The 18,721-nt window shown below is 39.1% G+C and overlaps 1 protein-coding gene across 2 annotated transcripts in view; it reads right to left on the bottom strand.

Moving 5' to 3' along the window:
- Positions 1-18,721, bottom strand: part of CARNMT1 (carnosine N-methyltransferase 1) — a 53,021-nt gene that overhangs the window by 25,956 nt on the left and 8,344 nt on the right. For both annotated transcript variants that reach the window (XM_066367973.1, XM_066367974.1), the window contains exons 2-3: positions 18,216-18,411; positions 16,840-17,003 (exon numbers count right to left, since the gene is read on the bottom strand). In XM_066367973.1, the coding sequence (XP_066224070.1) occupies positions 16,840-17,003; positions 18,216-18,411 (360 nt within the window). The remainder of the gene's footprint in view (positions 1-16,839; positions 17,004-18,215; positions 18,412-18,721) is intronic.

Here is an 18,721-nt window from a genome sequence, read left to right as displayed (position 1 = left end):
AAGTGTAAAATAATGCCAGATTCAAAGACTTAGTTTTAAAAAGGAATGTAAACTATCTCTTTAATAATCTTGTATATTCATTATAAGTTGAAATATTTTCAATATACTGGGTTATTAAAGTAGATTATTAATTTTACCTGTTTCTATTTACCTTTCTATGTAGATACTAGAAAATTTAAAATAACATACATGACTTCACATTATATTTTTATTGAGCAAAGCTGGTCCATACAGAGAAATCATAAAAACACAATTCTGAGCAAAGAGTATTTGTGAAATGACATCATTAACCACTATATGAACTTTTAAAACATACAGAATACAATGTATTATCTAGGAGAGCAATTTTCAACCAGTGTGCCACAGAATTTTTAAAACATGCAATACCTGCCCTGGCTGGTTGGCTCAGTGGTACAGCATCAGCCCGGTGTGTGGAAGTCCCAGGTTTGATTTCTGGCCAGGGCACACAGGAGAAATGCCCATCTGTTTCTCCACCCTTCTCTCTCCTTTCTCTGTATCTCTCTCTTCCCCTCCTGCAGCCAAGGCTCCATTGGACCAAAGTTGGTCCGGGCACTGAGGATAGCTGCATGGCCTCTGCCTCAGGCACTAGAATGGCTCCAGTTGCAACAGAGCAATGCCCCAGATGGGCAGAGCATTGCCCCCTAGTGGGGTGGATGCTGGTCAGGTGCATGCAGGAGTCTGTCTCTCTGCCTCCTGGCTTCTCACTTCAGAAAAAAATGTAAAAATAAATATAAATAAAACATTTGCATCTGTATCTGTAAGTAAGGTTTGACTGGAACACAGCATGCCCGTTCATTTATGTACTGACTATGGCTGCATTCCCATGACAACAGAGCTGAGCAGTTCCCATACATCCCACTGCCTGCAAACCCTAAAATATTTACTAGTTGGCTCTTTGTTTCTTCTTTTGTTATTATACCTGACTACTCAGTCACAGGCACTGACCTCTTTTTCTTTTCTTTTTTTTTAATTTTTTTATTTTTTTTTAAGTTTATTCATTTTAGAGAGGAGAGAGAGAGAGAGGAGAGACAGAGAGAGAGAAGGGGAGGAGGAGCTGGAAGCATCAACTCCCATATGTGCCTTGACCAGGCAAGCCCAGGGCTTTGAACTGGCGACCTCAGCATTTCCAGGTTGACGCTTTATCCACTGCGCCACCACATGACCTCTTTTTCTGTAGACTGTGTCAAATAAAAAAATGACAATAGCCATCTGGAATGAATAAATCAAAATTGCACCTATTTTTTTTGTCAGATTGGCAAGAAATGTATTTTTTGGTGTGCCAGAGATTTTCAGTAATTAGTTTATGTGTGCCAAGAGATGAAAAAGGTTGAAAATCGCTGGTTTTGGGGTATATGAGCATATAATTAATATAAGAAGGTAAAATTAGAGTAACAAACAAATTCATGTTAATTGTCATCTCTGGAGAGAAACTGCTCTATATATAGTTTGAAAGCAGTTTTAATTGTACCTGTGATTTTTCTTTTAAAAAATACAAATATTTTTGAAGTAAATATAATAAAATGTCAACATTTAACAGAGCTAGGTGTGGAAATATTTTTTATTCAAAGTAGAAAACAAATTAGAAATCAGAATTAGTATCTAGCAGCCTCTTGAAAAATATGGTCCCAACTTACCTCTTAGTTCCATCATTCATACCTCTATCATAGTTCACACTTCAAGTTCTTCACCTTGCTTCTCTCATTTAATACAGGGGTCAGCAACTATGACCCACAGGCTAGTCATCTGCATCTGTAAGTAAGGTTTGACTGGAACACAGCCATGCCCGTTCATTTAGGTACTGACTATGGCTGCATTCCCATGACAACAGAGCTGAGCAGTTACCATACATCACACTGCCTGCAAACCCTAAAATATTTACTACTTGGCTCTTTGTTTCTTCTTTTGTTATTATAACATTAAAACTAATACCTTTGACATAAATAATTTTTGACATGCAGAATATTTGTAAAAAGCTTCTCCAAAATTGAATTGTAAGAGTCAAAAGACAGGAATTTGATTTTTTTAAATATTTCCATAAAATTTTACTAATTTATTCCATATGCAGCATGTGTCCTCGCACCTTCAGCGACAGTTATATAACGTTGAAATCTTTGCAATGTATTAAGTGAAGAATGGCAACTCAGTGTGATTTTTACCTTTGCATTTTCTTTTAGGATTGAGCATCTTGTATATCTTTTCCTGTGACATGTACTATTTTTCTTCTGAATTATTATTCTAGATATGTAAACACTTGAATTCTCGAACTGTATGAGCTTGAGGTCTAGATGTGAAAGAAATCTGAAATATATATCTGTCTTTGGTCTAAAAGGGCTTTTAGGATGAGGGAGAAAGCTATTTCAGTCTCTAGGTTACTCATTTTGGCAGTCGACATTTCCTCCATTTTCTCTATTAAAATACTTTCATTTAGCTAAAAGAATCCATTCATAAATTATGACTTACATTCTTCATTTTAACCTAAGACAAAAATGCTTCCTTAAACTCAGCATATTTTTTCCTAATGCCCAACTCCATAAAAGAAAAAATTAATAAGTTAAATCTACTCAACAGTATACTGTTATCTTCTTAGAGTGTAAGACATATTAAAAGGCAAAGATGTAACAGATTTTCCTTCCACAAACAAAATATCACCTCAAATTCTTCAAAAATAAAATTAGTTAATAAAATTTTCAGTTTTCAGGATTTTTATCGAGCAGTTTTTAGGATTCATAAGAGAATGTTAGTCTACATGGTTGTGATTTGTCATTTTAGATAGGACTCAAATATAAGAATCTTTCTTCAACAACTATGAACTTTTATAGCATTAAACTCTTAAGCTAATAACCAGTGAAGTGTCTGGCATTTATCACAATTAAAACAGCATTTGCTTCTGTACCAGACCCTAATGCAAATGTCACTGTGTGACTTCAGAGCTGCCTGTGCTTGCAGACCTGGGCACCTAAAAATTCTAAACAGGAACAAATTGGACAAATTTTTAACATAGGTGTTTATCATACAAAAAATATTTTAATAATACAAGTATAGTTAGAAAGGCTTTTCTTGAAATTTCAAAGAGAAGAGCACACAATCAAAAGGCTAGCTGACAAAAATTAGAGTCCATTTAGCCTGAGTGTAAAGACACCAGATGCATAATGTGGTGCAAACAGGATCCTAAAAATTTGAGACCCAAACTTGACCAGAATTTAACTAGAATCAATTTGGATTCTGAACAGCTATAATTATGTCCCTTTTTTTGGGAGTTGGGGTTATTTTTTATGGATACAGACTTTATTATGTTTTATTAGCTTTATTTTAAGTTTTGATAATTCACCTACTATAAGGACACCAATCTAAATTAGACATTAAAGCAAATAAATTAAGCAAAACAAATGACATAGGAAGAAATGTGTAATTTTTCCATTAGTTTCAAAAATGGCAAAAAAGAGTCTGATAGATATTTTAGCATACTTCCTTTAAAGATTAGAAATTGCTGTCCACTTTTACAACATTGATTACTTCCAGGGAAGGAAAATGAGTGGCTGGGTAACAGTTAAAGGAAAAGGAATCTATATCCTTTAAAACCTTTAAAATTTTGAACCCTGTGAAATGTTTTTGCCTATTCAAAAAATGTTTATTTTCTTATACCTCACAATCTACTTCTTAGAAACAAAGTTATTTTGAATTTTTAGAAATATCTGGACTTTATATTTACAGAAGCCATTAAACTACTGTCCATTATTTTATAGAGCAGAGCACTGAACATACACACCGAGAACACCAACTAGAAGTTTTATTCCCTTTTGAAGCAATATTTATAAAAGTTTGTAAAAAAATTTTTGAAAGATACACTGAAAAATAAGGAAGATATTAAATCATAATTCTAATACTATCAGAATAGTTAATAAGGATTAACAAAAATTAACAAAATAACCTGTACCATTTATTAAACAAAGGTAGCCTTTAGAAACTGTGTAATTTTTAGCTGTTTATTCCAACTTAACCCATGTGTCTTGGAAACAAGTTGTGTTGAAGAAACCTACATCTTATAAAGAATTAAAAGCAGACCTCAATGTTGCCATCTCAACATTCCATGGGTAAAGAGGCAAAGATTCCTCACAACAAAGAAACATTCTGGCCCTGGCCGGTTGGCTCAGTGGTAGAGCGTCGGCCTGGCGTGCAGGAGTCCCGGGTTCGATTCCCGGCCAAGGCACACAGGAGAAGCGCCCATCTGCTTCTCCACCCCTCCCCCTCTCTCTCCTTCCTCTCTGTCTCTCTCTTCCACTCCCACAGACAAGGCTCCATTGGAGCAAAGGTGGCCCGGGCACTGAGGATGGCTCTGTGGCCTCTGCCTCAGGCGCTAGAATGGCTCTGGATGCAACGGAGTGACGGCCCGGAGGGGCAGAGCGTCGCCCCCTGGTGGGCATGCCGGGTGGATCCCGGTTGGGCGCATACGGGAATGCGGGAGTCTGTCTAACTGCCTCCCCGTTTCCAGTTTTGGAAAAATGCAAAAAAAAAAAAAAAAAAAAAGAAACATTCTGGACCAGATGGTTTCACTGGAATTTTACTAAACATTTGAAGAATAGACACCAATTCTTCTCAAACCCTCCCAAAAAAACTGAAGAGGGGACACTTATTTTCTAATATATTCTGAGGCCAGCATTATTCTGATGCCAAAGTCAGATAAAGGCATCACAAAAAAAGAAATGGACAAAAAGGTAAGTCAGTATCACTTATAGATGTAAAAATCCTCAACAAAAATAATAGTAAATTGAATCCAAGAATATATTAAAAGAATTACTCACTATTGTAAGGTTGGTGGATAATGGGGGATGGTCACTTGGGAAACTCAGACCCGCGAACTTTGGCTAGGACCACCCACAACCAAGCGCGCCAAAAGAAGCTTCACAGGAACCGTTTGGAAAAAAGCGACCATCAACCAGCCAGCGGGATTTCACCATGTCATGTTAGCTCAACTTCCCTAGAGGAACCCCTTTAAATATCTCCCATGCGGTTTAATCCGTGCAACTTCCCTGGCCTCCATCTTTCCTCGGGGCCAGGGAACTTCGCCGGGTGGGATAGGCGCTCTGTAATCAATAAAGCCTTTTATTTTTCCACACGTCGTGGCTCTGAGCCCTGTTCCTTCCTTCTCGGCGGGGAAAAATACCTTACATTTTGGTGCCGAAAACCTGGGAGGAGTAGAAGTCCGCAAGGACCGCTCCTCTTCCTCATCCCCTCCGAGAAAGAACCAGGTGAAAGAACCAGGATCTCTGACCTTCCACCCATTTCGGCGCACAGTGCGGTAAGTCCCCTGCCTCCAGCCTTCCTCTCAGTTCTTTCCTCCGGACTCCCTGTACGAAACAGTACCTACGTCAGGGAACTCTTTTCCATTCCGAGTGAGCGTGTGCTTGTGGAGACCTCCCCAAGCACATCCACTTTACCTTTTCCGTCCGTGGCCGAACCTTGAGTTTTTAGGACGCTAATACTCAAATCTGACCACTCTGAGGACTGAGGGCTGTGGGGACACAGAAATCTCCCTCCCTAAAGAAGAAGAAACTGTTCTTCTCCTCTGCTGTGGCCAGGCCACAGAACCCACTTAATTAGCCTCCTGAAGGGACTCTCGGTGTTAACACCCTCACCAATTTAACTATTGCCAAAAACGCTGGGAACTGATTGGAGATCTCTTACATTCACAGCTTCTAATTATTCGCGCACCCGTCCTTAATCTCTGTGCTGCCTGTTCTATGCGCAGGTCTTTTTCTGGCCAGAGAAACCTCAACTAAAACCTCCACTCCTGATCTTTCCTTCTCCGCAGACTCCCAACTCTCTCTCCCTCCTGTCTGACCCCCGGGGGCCACCCCTCTCTTGGAACTTTTCTCTGGTCCCTCTGTGGACCTCTTTTGTGCTCGAGTCTCTTCCCTCTGAGAGCCTCCTCCCCTCCCTTCTCAAAAACCTGTTTCTTATTCACCACTACCATCTCTTTCTCCTCCCCTGCTGGCCAGGGGACCCTCCCTTCACTGTGTTCTTAAGTCCCTCCTCCGTCAGGCCATTCTCAGCCTGGCATTGGCTCTTACACCTGTTTTTAGGAAGTCCAACCCCAATTTTCTTGCAGGAAGTTCTGGCCCTGTCTTGCCTTTGGCTCCAGCGTTTCCTGCCAGATCTGGGTGCCGGGCTCCGCAAGAGCCCCCCTCCTCTTATTCCCAATCCTCCAAACCCCTATCCGGAACCTGTGAACATGGCATTTAAAGTTTTTAATGGTCCCAACTAGTAGAAATAGGCCAAGGCTGTTCGCCAGGCCTGCATACAGCAGAAGGTAATGCTCTAAACCCCAGGTCTTGTGGCAACCCTGAGACCAGCAGAGCCACCAGCACCTTGCTTTAAGTGTGGCAAGCAGGACCACTGGTCCCGGCAGGGCCCCTGCCGGCGGCTGCCCACTGAGCCCTGCCCTGACTGCAAGCAGCCCAGTCACTGGCAGAGTGATTGCCCCTCTGGGCAACAGGTTTTTCCTCAGCGCCTCTACGTGGAGGACAAGCCACCCGAATGGTAAGGCCAATCCAGCCAGGTGTGCACATCGCTCAAACTCCTAGGACACAGCCTGGACTCGGAGAACCCAGGGTATGCTGCAACAAGTGGGTAAGTCTATCTCATTTCTTGTGGACACGGGGGCTGCCTTCTCTGTTTTGCCATCACTCTGGACCTCTAGTTCCCTCACAGGTCTCAGTTATGGGAATGGATGGGACCCTTTCCTTTCCCCTTTTTACACCACTCCTGACATGCAGTTCTGCCTCAAGCTTGCCTCCTTACAGGACCACTGGTAGTCGGAACCACTGGACTCCATCCATCTCCAGCTCACCAAAAGGCTGGACCCTACAAATTCCCCTATTACTCCTCTTTTTTAAATTCCTTACAGGACAGCATCTGTGAAGTTTCTCCAGTCACGGCCACACAGATGTTCCTCCTGACACCCCTCCAAGCCACCACCTTCTGATCTCCTCCTCCCCACGATGCCCCTATTCAGCAGGAAGTAGCCAGACGAATAAACGGCGCCCCTTTTTCTATTTAACACAAAAGGTCAGAATGTAAGGTTGGTGGATAATGGAGGATGGTCACTTGGGAAACTCAGACCCGCGAACTTTGGCTAGGACCGCCCACAACCAAGCGCACCAAAAGAAGCTTCACAGGAACCGTTTGGAAAAAAGCAACCGTCAACCAGCCAGAGGGATTTCACCACGTCATGTCAGCTCAACTTCCCTAAAGGGACCCCTTTAAATATCTCCCACGCAGTTTAATCCGTGCAACTTCCCTGGCCTCCATCTTTCCTCAGGGCCAGGGAACCTTGCCGGGTGGTATACGCGCTCTGTACTCAATAAAGCCTTTTATTTTTCCACACTTCGTGGCTCTGAACCCCGTTCCTTCCTTCTCGGCGGGGAAAAATACCTTACAACTATGACCAAGTGGAATTTATCTCCATAATGCTAGGGTTTTTCAACATGAGAAAAATCAGTCAATGTAACATAGCACATTAATAAAACAAAGAAAAAGTCCACAATTATTTCATTTGACTCAGAAAAGGCATTTAACAAAATGCAACACTTTCCATGATTAAAATCCTCAAGACGTAGGAATAGAGGGGAAATTCTTCAATACGATAAAGGGCATTGAGGGAAAATCCACAGCTAACATCGCACCCAATGTTGAAAGAGTGAAAGCTTTCCCTCTAAAGACCAAGAACAAAATAAGGATGCCCCTTTCACCAACCACTGCTATTCAACATGGTACTTGAAGTTCTAGCCAGAGCCATTCTTCTAATGGGAAAAGGCATTACAAACTATCTGTAGTCACAGATGAAAATCCCAAAGAATCTACAAGAAAGCTACTAAAGTCAATAAATATATTAACCAAAATTGCAGGGTCCATGATCAACACAAAAATCAGTTGTATTTAGGCCCTGGCCGGTTGGCTCAGTGGTAGAGCGTCGGCCTGGCGTGCGGAAGTCCCGGGCTCGATTCCCGGCCAGGGCACACAAGAGAAGCACTCATCTGTTTCTCCACCCCTCCCCCTATCCTTCCTCTCTGTCTCTCTCTTCCCCTCCCACAGCCAAGGCTCCATTGGAGCAAAGATGGCCCGGGTGCTGGGGATGGCTCCATGGCCTCTGCCTCAGGCGCTAGAATGGCTCTGGTCGCAACAGAGAGACACCCCAGATGGGCAGAGCATCGCTCCCTGGTGGGCGTGCCAGGTGGATCCCGGTCGGGCACATGCGGGAATCTGTCGGACTGCCTCCCCGTTTCCAGCTTCAGAAAAAGACATAGAAAAAAAAATCAGTTGTATTTCTATACATCAGCAATGAGCAATCTGAAACAGAAATTAAGAAAGCAATTCTGGCCCTGGCCAGTTGGCTCGGTAGTAGAGTGTCAGCCTGGCATATGGATGTCCCAGTTCAAATCCCCGTCAGGGCACAAAGTAGAAGCACCATCTGCTTCTCAACCCCTACCCTTGCAGCCACAGCTCAATTGGTTCCAGTGAGTAGGCCCACCTGGCACTCATTGAGGACTGCTGTGTAGCTTCCAGCTCAGATGCTAAAAATAGCTCAGTTGCCAAATAACGAAAGTAAAAGCCCCAGATGGTCAGAGAATCCCCCTCTATGGGGCTTGCCAGGTATACATCCGGTCAAGGTATACGTGGGAGCCTGTCTCCCTCATTTTACTAAAAAAGAAAAGAAAGCAATTCCATTTACAATAGCATCTAAAAGAATTAAATATGAATAAAACTAACCAAAGAGAGGAAAATCTTATATACTGAAAACTATAAAACACTGCTGAAAGATATTAAAGATAAAAATAAATGGAAAGACATCCTCTACTCATGAATAAAAAGATCTAACATTGTTAAAATGTCATGACATCACTACCCAAAACAATCTACATATTCAAAATAACCTTTAAAATTCCAATAGCCTTTTCACATAATAAAAAAGCTGATTCTGAAATTCATACGGAATCGCAAGGGTAGCAGCAGGACTCACATTTCCTGACTTCAAAACGTACAAAACTAAAGAAATAAAAACAACATGGTACAAACAGTGCCAAGACAATTAAATGGAGAAAGGACAGTCTTTTTAACAAACAGTGCTCCAAAAACTAGATAGCCACATTTAAAAGGATGAAGTTTTAAACCCTTATCTTACACCATATATAAAAAGTAATTCAAAATGAATCAAAGACCTAAACTTAAAAAATAAAACTATAAAACTCATATCAGAAAATATTGAGGGAAATCTTCATGACATTGAATTTGGCAATAAATTCATGGACGTTATATGAATCGGCAACCAAAAAATAATTGAAAACTGGACTTCACCAAAATTATAAAATTTTATACACCAAAGTACACTCTCAAAAAAGTGAGAAAACAACCTACACGTGGGAGAAAATATTTACTACATATGACACAGCTGACAAGGAATTAATACATGCAAAAAAAAAGAATCAAAGACCACACAATCTCCTCTATGGTAAATCATCTTCAATCCAGACATAATAGAATATAAAAAGCTTAAAAAAGAGAAAGTGTTATATAAAAAATTAGAAACCTTAATATACTGTGTCCTCACTAATAAAACTTGAATACAAATGCATTTACAAGTCCATGGTCACTAAAAATGTAAAGTAAAAGCTTGTCAAATGAGTACTATGTATGTCAAGCAGTTCCAGTCAAGTATCTGAAATCTATCTAGCTCTCAAACCTGTGAATAAACTTCCTTCTAGTAACACACGTCAGTGAAAATCTTCCTAAATTATATCTGCAGAGCACAACAAAAAAGGGCAAAAATTATTACTTATATTACTCCTGAATCTTGTACATTACATATCTGAACACACAGAAATAAACAGTGGTGTTTTGTTGTTTTTATACTTGGTAACATGACTATAATGATAATAAATTCAATTGTGCTTCCAACTGTACTCCTTACTGAACTATTATTTCTGGGTCTCACATCCAGAGCTCTCTACATCTGATGAAGTATTCATACAACTGATAATCAGTTAAGTGTCAAAACTGTCATCAACAATGGAATAAAAATAATGAAAGCTTTAAGTGATACAGAAATCACAAGTATACAATAAACCCATTATCCCTTCCTTCAACTGTGTGTTCACACAGTTATAGCAGAGAATATCAAAAACTTGCTAGTGATAAGCTGAAATATAGCAGGTGACTTTCATAATACGTCTTCAGCTAAAGACAATCTACATGGCATACAGGTATTCAAACAAGGTGAATCAGCAGCTATTACATGTTAAAGGCTGGCTTAAAAAAACAACATCTTAATCCTATCCTTTGCAGATAAAAATACCAATATACCAATGGTTTCCTATAGACACAGTAATTTATTTACTGCTAAAGAAGTAACTATATATTTGTGCCTTGAGAGTCTGAGTAATTCTTAAAATTGGAAAGGCTTCCTAGTAACCTACTGCAGAAAACATGCTAAAATCAATGTGCATGAAGCAAAAGATACAAAGCAGATGAAAACTTAGAACTATTATCTCCTTTTCTAGAAAGCAACAATATTGCTACACTGTCGTATTTCTTGATGCAAGGTTTATGGACAAAACTTTCTTAAGTGAAAAAAGCAGCTAATATATATTAGAATATCAAATAAAAACACGTGAGATTCACTCAGCTCCCCACACTGGCACTGCCAGAAAAAGGAGAGAAAGTCTTTTTTCGTGGTTGTCAATATTTACTTAAGTTTCTACTGTTCCTTTACAATGTCTGACATTCAATCAAAAAACTGAGACATGCGAAGAAGCCAAAAATGTAACCCACTGTTGTAAGAGAAAGCCTTCAACAGAGCTGGCTCACATATAGCACATATTAGAATAATCAGACAAGGATTTTAAAATAACCATTAAAAAATGTTAAAGAATCAAGGATAGATAGATCAACATGTACAAACAGGAAATTTCAGCACAAAGAGATCACAAACACACATACACACAAATATATCTATATTGAAGCACTAGAATTGTTTTTTAAAATGCAGTGTCAGAAAATAAAGAAGTCTTTCAATGGGCTTATCAATAGACCAGTATAATAAAGAGCCAGTGTCGTTCAAGTAAGGGCAATGGAAATGATCCAAACTAAAATATAAATAAAAGAGTTAGGGGGCAGGGGTAGTGTGGAAAAAGAACCATACAGAGTCTGAGAGACAATATCAGTTTAATATACAAATATGTAAATGGAGTCCCAGAAAAATCGACAAAAGGGTAGGAGAAAGAGGCAAAAAAGTAAGAGCAAAGAACATCTGATTTGGTGATATATATCTACTCAAACCCAAAAAAGCAAAGCAAACCCCAAGCAGGATAAACACCATGAAAACCACACTGAGGCACCTCATATTCCAAACTGCTGATAAGGAGGGGGTGGGATGAACTGTTTAATGGGTACAGGCTTTATCTGGGGTTGATGAAAATGTTTTAGAACTACAGGTAATTCTCAAAACAATGATACAAAATGGCCCTTAAACCTATGAAGATGTTTATCCTAAAAGGTACAAAAAATAAAATTATGCCATACACATTTTCCACCCATTAGACCGGCAAACTTTCAAATGCTTAGTAAGATGTTTGGGAAGGCTGTGAGAAAACAGGCACTTTCATATATTGCTAGTAGAAAGGTAAAACCCTTAGAGGGGTATGCAGCAATAACTGCAGCACACAGATACTAAAGTGGCCCCCACCTACTGGTGTTAACACCTTTTTATAATCTCCTCCCTTAGAATGTGTGCAGAACCCATGAGTTGCTTCTAACCAACATGTCACTCCTGTGATTATTACATTAATGTGTGTTACATTATAAAATACTCCATTTGGAGCTTGCTTGCTTGCTCTAGATTTTCCTTGCTGGCTTGATGAAGTAAGTGGCCATTTGTGAAAAGTCCACAAGACACAAACTACAAGGCCTCTAGAATCAGAGACAAGGTTTTAGCCCATAGTCAACAAGAAGCCAGGGCCTATGACCACAATGAAATAAATTCTGCTACCATGTGTGAGTTTGGAAGTAGATACTTCCACAGGCAAGCCTCCACATGAGAACATGGCCCAGCAGAAAACTTGATTACAATCATGTAAGACCCTACGCAGAGAACTCAACAGTTAAGCTTTGCCCAGACTTTTGACCCACAGAAACTAAAATAATAAATATGTGTTACTTTAAACAGTTAAATCTGTAGCAATTTGTTATGCGGCAATGGATAATTAACACACGAGCCAAGCTACATACCTTTACCTCTCAGATGCAGCAATCCCACATATAAGAATTTACAACACTAAAGACACCCTCCAACAATACAAAAATACGTATGCATAAGGTTATTAATTGTAGCATGATTTATAATTCCAAGATACGGCTAACTACTAACCAAATATAAGAGACTGTTTGAAGTACTCTAAAGCTGTTAAAAAAAAATGACTGAAAGTCTCCATGAAATGATATGTAGTTATTTCTAAGATAAATCATAAGTGAAAAGAAAAGCAACATACAAAATAAAATATACAGTATGTTGTATTTTGTGTATGAAAAAAGGAAGCACTTAAAAAGAAAACAAAAAGTATCTGCCAAATTCATAAAAAAACAAAAGGGATAAACAAGAAATCAATGATAATGATTATTCACATGGGGGTGGGATGGGATATAGAAAGAGGAAGAAAGGACACTTTCCCTGAATATCAGTTTTGTTTTGTTTTTGTCTAGCTGACAGACATTCTGTACCTTCATACATCTTACCTATAACTTTAAAGTTATTCCACAAATCAAAAAATAAAATAAATCAACAAGAATAATGTAGGGGGCAGAGACACACAACCCTAGAAATGAAAGTAAACTGAAACAAGTGAACCTAAACATATTGAATTTCAAATTAAAAAAACAACCACACTGAGAGATGGTTGAAGGCGAGCTAATATAAGCAAATTGTGAAGAATATTTGTGTTAAGCGATCTTAGTTTGGGAAAAAAAATAATGGCTAACAAATCTTGAATTCTTTTTGGTAGTTCCGTTTTTCATAGTTGTACAGAGGTAGCAAAAATGAAACAATTTTTTTCCTATCACAGGTTGAGTGAATGGGTAAATGTACTGTCAGAAGCCAGAGTTCTCCCTATGAAAAAAGCAGATAGATATAGAGAACAGGGGAAGACAAGAAGTACGTATTTTTCGCTCCATAAGACACACCCCTACACCCCACCCCCGCCACCTTCTCGCAAAAGTGGAGGGGGAAATGCCCATGCGTCTTACGGAGCGAAAAATATGGTATTTTATTAAATATTTTAACACACCATTTGGTTCAGAATATTTTTTTTTATTTTCCTCCTTAAAACCCTAGGTGTGTCTTATGGTCAGGTACATCTTATGGAGCAAAAAATATAGTAATCTAATGGAGTTGGGTTGAAACTGGAGGTTATTAGTATGAACTTATGATTTTAAATGTGTATGTATACTTTCTATCTTGAACTTACCAGTACGAACTCATGATTTCTTGTGTGCATATGTTCTGTCCACTGAAAAGCCCAGGAAGCAACGACATCTTATTAACAATGAACATGCCAAGCGTCAGATCTTGGTTTCTATATACCATTCCACATGAAAAGGATCCAGGTCCTTTAAAAAATTACCAATTCCAGTACTGAACTAGGGAAGACACAGGATCAAACTGAACTATCTTATCATGCCAGAAAGTAAGAAAATGCTAAAAAAAAAACCCAAACCCAAAAAACGATCGGGACATGCCATGCTAAAAGGACATAGGAGTCAACTGAAGGGACTCCTGCTGGGCAAATTTATTTTATTTATGTATTTTTTATTCAGTGAGAGGAGGGGAGGCAGGGGGGCAGAGAGACAGACTTCTGCATGCACTTTGACCAGGATCCACCCAGCAAGCCCTCTAGGGGGTGATGCTCTGCCCATATGGCGCGTTCTTTTGTAGCTCAGCAACCGAGCTCTTAGCGCCTGAGGTGGAGGCCATGGAGCCATTCTCAGTGCCAGGGCCAACTTGCTCAAATAGAGCCATGTCTGCAAAGAGAAGGAAGAGAGAGAAAGACAAAGGACAAGAAAGAGAGAGAGAGAGAAATGAGAGGTAGAAGGGTGGAAAATGAGATGGGCACTTCTCCTGTGTGCTCTGACTGGGAATCGAACCCCGGGCATCCACATGCTGGGCCACTGCCTACCACTAAGCCAACTGGCCAGGGCCACTTGCTGGCCAAATTTGAGGCCATTTGAAAATAAATAAAAAAAACAGTAATAGAGTATAATCATTGAATATAACTGAATAAAATGGGAACCATGAGTCTTTCCTGATAATAGTTACATATTTAGATACAAAATGCTAACTGATAATTGTAGTGTTAGAAAATCACCATTCCATAAATATCATAGAGCTCAAGTTAGTTCATGCAAGAATCATCAACGGATGATCTTTCTAAGGGGAAGTAGTTTGAAATTTAGGATATTAATTGCATTGTTTCAAAGGGTCTGCCCAGGAATTGCTTATAACTTGCAAAAAAAGAGGCAGTAACAAAACAGTGGGGAAACCAAATAACAACTTGGCCATTGAGTGTTCATAATTAAAATAATCAATGATGGGCTGATAAACATTTTATGTCTCTTAAAGTGGAAATCTAAAAATGACACATCAGTTATATGTTATTCTGAGAACATAGACTCTATATCTAACATCAGATAATGTCAAACTGAGGAATATTCTATAAAATATAACTTCCTTATATTCTTAAAAAATGTCAACATCATAAAGTCAACAGAAAAAAAAAAGGCCAAGGAACTCTTCCAGATTAAAGACTAAAACATCAGACAAGAGAAGGCAATGTGACCGTAAAGCCAGATACTATCTATGTTGCTGGTTTCGAAGCTGGAGGAAGGGGCCCTGAACCAAGGGAACAGGAATGCGGCTTCAAAAGCTAGGAAACGCAAGGAAACATACTCTATCCTAGGTTTTCTGGAAAGAGTTCAGCCCTGCTGATACTTTGATTTTAGCCAGGAAAAACTGATTTGAGACTTCTGATCTCTAGAACTCTTAAGAAAATAAAATGTAAGCTCTTTTAAACAAACACATAAAAGACTAAGACATTACAATCAAATATACTACAATATCCTGGACTGCATTCTAAACAGACAGAAAAATGAGTGTTACAAAGGACATTATCAGGATAATATATGAAACTTGAATATAGACTATAAATTAGAAAACAATATTCAAGGTTAACTTTCCTAATGTGGTACGTTTTTACGTTAAGAGAATATCATTTTTATTTATTTTTTTAGAAAGTAAGCGAGAGAGACAGACAGGAAGAGAGATAAGTAGCTTCAACTCGTAGTTGCATCACTTTTGGTGTTCATTGATTGCTCCTCATATGTGACTTGGCGGGGTAGGGGCAGGAGCATTGCGCTCCAGCTGAGCCAGTGATCCCTTGCTCAAGCTAGCAACCCTGGGCTTCAAGAAAGCCACCACAAGATCATGTCAATGATCCCATGCTTAAACTGGCAACCCCGAAATTAGAACCTGGGTCCTCAAGATCCCAGCAATGTTCTTTCCACTGTGCCACCACCAGTCAAGCAGAGAATATCATTGTTCTAAAGAACATACATAAAGTGGGGGGAAGGTAGGAGAAAGGAAAGCAAGAAAAAAGTAATAAAAAAATGTAAAATGTTAAGAATTGATCATTTTAGGTAAAGAGTATATGAGAGATTTCTGTACCTTCATACATCTTACCTATAACTTTAAAGTTATTCCAAAATTTTAAAAAATTTTAAAAGAGAGAAAGATGCACAAATATACTGACATTTCTGGAAATCTATACCAAATTTGAAAATGTCAATCACTGAGGAGGGGAAGAAGATGAAGAAAAAGAACCTGTCTACAAAGATATTGAAATGACCGACTGTCCATCCAGTGGTTCTCCTTAAACATACAATTTCTAAATCACGGGTTCCTAGCCTGACATTCACGACCCCAGGGGATCTAGGGAGAGAATTCACTGGATCTATGAAGGGGACAGAAAAAATTAATTTTAATTTCATTAACCTTTAACTGATACATTTTTCTTCAATTATAAATGCAGACAACAAATAGTAGTTTTAGGAGTACCTATAACTTTACCAAAAATAGAAATCACTATGTTTTCACTTCATATTAGTTATTGAAATTCTCAAACTAACATGTACTATTCAGTGTTTTCAAAATACAGTAAACATTTGTTGCTAGATTTTAATGCAAAATGTGATAAAAAGCAGGTTATATCAAAAATTAGCTTTTAAATTTTTTTAAAACTGTATTTCAAAATAACTGATTTCTTGGTAATCCTATGTATTTTATTTTATGCATTTTAAATGTTATTCTCATGGGCTTCAGACTGCTCAAGTTTTTCATGACATAAAAAAAGTGAAGAATCTCTGCTCTAAGCTATCGATACCACATTTGCTTCCAAGTTATGTCATTATGAGGAAAATTAAGTTTGCAGTTTTTTGCTCTGTCATAAGTGAAGTATAAAGACATGATTGATAATGAACATGCAATCTAACCCTCTCATTACTTAATTTCTAATTTCCCATATGTGCTAAAACAAAAATTATTCACATTAACTGAAATCTCACATAAAGCATCCAAGAACAAATACAACACCACACACCCACACATGAAGAAAAATAGACACACAGTAACTATAAAAATGAATCAAGACTGTGAAATGCCTCATAGAGAAACTCTGTGCTTACACATCTTAAAGATTTCCTTAAAAACAAGATACTATTTACCATCTCTCTTTTGGAAAATTTTTTAAGATTTCGTTAATGATTGGCTGGTAGCAGGCATCCCTTTCTGCTTTCCCAGTTTCGCACCAGTCTCTCACAAACTGTTTCAACGTGGATTTTAACTTATCCATGTCAAATGTAGATGCTGGCATAATCTTCCCATTCCCCTGTTGAAAAAAAGAGAAATCAGTTAGTTTCTGAGAAAAGAAGTCAATCTTGATTATGGTTAAACAGATATGCTGCTAAGGGGCTATACAGGTGCTTTAGTAAATAAATCACTGGCCTCTCATCACATCGGGGTTCAAGTGCAGCTTAAGATCCTAAATGAAAAGTCTGGAGGTCTTACTTCTACTCTCATTAGATTATGGTCCATTAATCACAAAACCACCATGTAAGTTAACAGTCTTTCCTCAGGGGAGGACCAGCACTGAGCTGTTATGGAGACCATTCTCTTTATAAAAGAAAGAGGAAAGTCCTTCCAGGTCATTAATGGGGTAGCATGAAGAGGTGCATAGTGGAGTGGCCCAACTGTATTTATCCTATGGATACAAAAAGAGGACTTCAGTTTCTATTACTGCCAGTCCCTTGAGATTTCTAGTAAAAATAATTTCTTAAAAGATGACCAACAATTGGCCCTGGCCGGTTGGCTCAGCAGTAGAGCGTCGGCCTAGCGTGCGGAGGACCCGGGTTCGATTCCAGGCCAGGGCACACAGGAGAAGCGCCCATTTGCTTCTCCACCCCTCCGCCGCGCCTTCCTCTCTGTCTCTCTCTTCCCCTCCCACAGCCAAGGCTCCACTGGGGCAAGGATGGCCCGGGCGCTGGGGATGGCTCTGTGGCCTCTGCCTCAGGTGCTAGAGTGGCTCTGGTCGCAACATGGCGATGCCCAGGATGGGCAGAGCATCGCCCCCTGGTGGGCAGAGCATCGCCCCATGGTGGGCGTGCCGGGTGGATCCCGGTCGGGCACATGCGGGAGTCTGTCTGACTGTCTCTCCCTGTTTCCAGCTTCAGAAAAATGCAAAAAAAAAAGATGACCAACAATAGATACAAGACTTTGGAAACAATGAGTTTAGCAAGGGAAATTAATTTCATATAGCTAGTAAAGTTATTCATAAAAATGTAAGTCACTAATTCTATATGCCAGAATACTATATGAAAATGTGTCAAAATGCCAACAATTATCTTAGTACTTAAAGAAAAATCAGTGAACTAATCCAGTTTCTGGAATACTGTTCTATTAAGCTTAAACAAATGACGGAATATTCAAGTGAAAACATTCTCTGAGTAGAGCAAATGACCTGTGCAAAATGCAATCCAGAAATATAAAGACCTCAAAATATTGAGATCGAACTCTAAAATAAAAACAAACAGATTTCACATACATTTTCTCCATATTCTTTGTTTTCAAACATATGTAAGCAATCATTCACAATGGTCAGTAGTATTTCTTGATTATGATCAATGCATTTCCGGATCTTGTCCAAGTGAAGAAGAAACTGAGGAAGTAGTTTCTGTTGATTAGCTGGAAGTGATCGAAATTGTCTTTCTGTCCGGTTCACTCGCTCATGCATACTGGTGCTAAAACACAAAAGGAGTATTTTTAATTGGCAAAAGAATTCTCAGCAGAGGCCATTATTATTATTAGTATTGTTATTGTTTATAGTTTATGCATTTTAGAGAGAGGAGAAAGAGAGAAGAGGGGAGGAGCAGGAAGCATCAACTCCCATATGTGCCTTGACCAGGCAAGCCCAGGGTTTTGAACTTGCAACCTCAGTGTTCCAGGTTGACACTTTATCTACTGTGCCATCACAGGTCAGGCTAGGCCAATCTTATTTTAAGGCTGTCTTTCTGTACAATTATTCCCTTATAATGTTGGGTACTGTCCTGC

The sequence above is a fragment of the Saccopteryx leptura genome, chromosome 2 (genome assembly GCF_036850995.1).
Source record: "Saccopteryx leptura isolate mSacLep1 chromosome 2, mSacLep1_pri_phased_curated, whole genome shotgun sequence".
NCBI classification, from domain to species: domain Eukaryota; kingdom Metazoa; phylum Chordata; class Mammalia; order Chiroptera; family Emballonuridae; genus Saccopteryx; species Saccopteryx leptura.
Note: the sequence above shows the minus strand (reverse complement) of the source record. Positions and strands in the feature narration are given on the sequence as shown.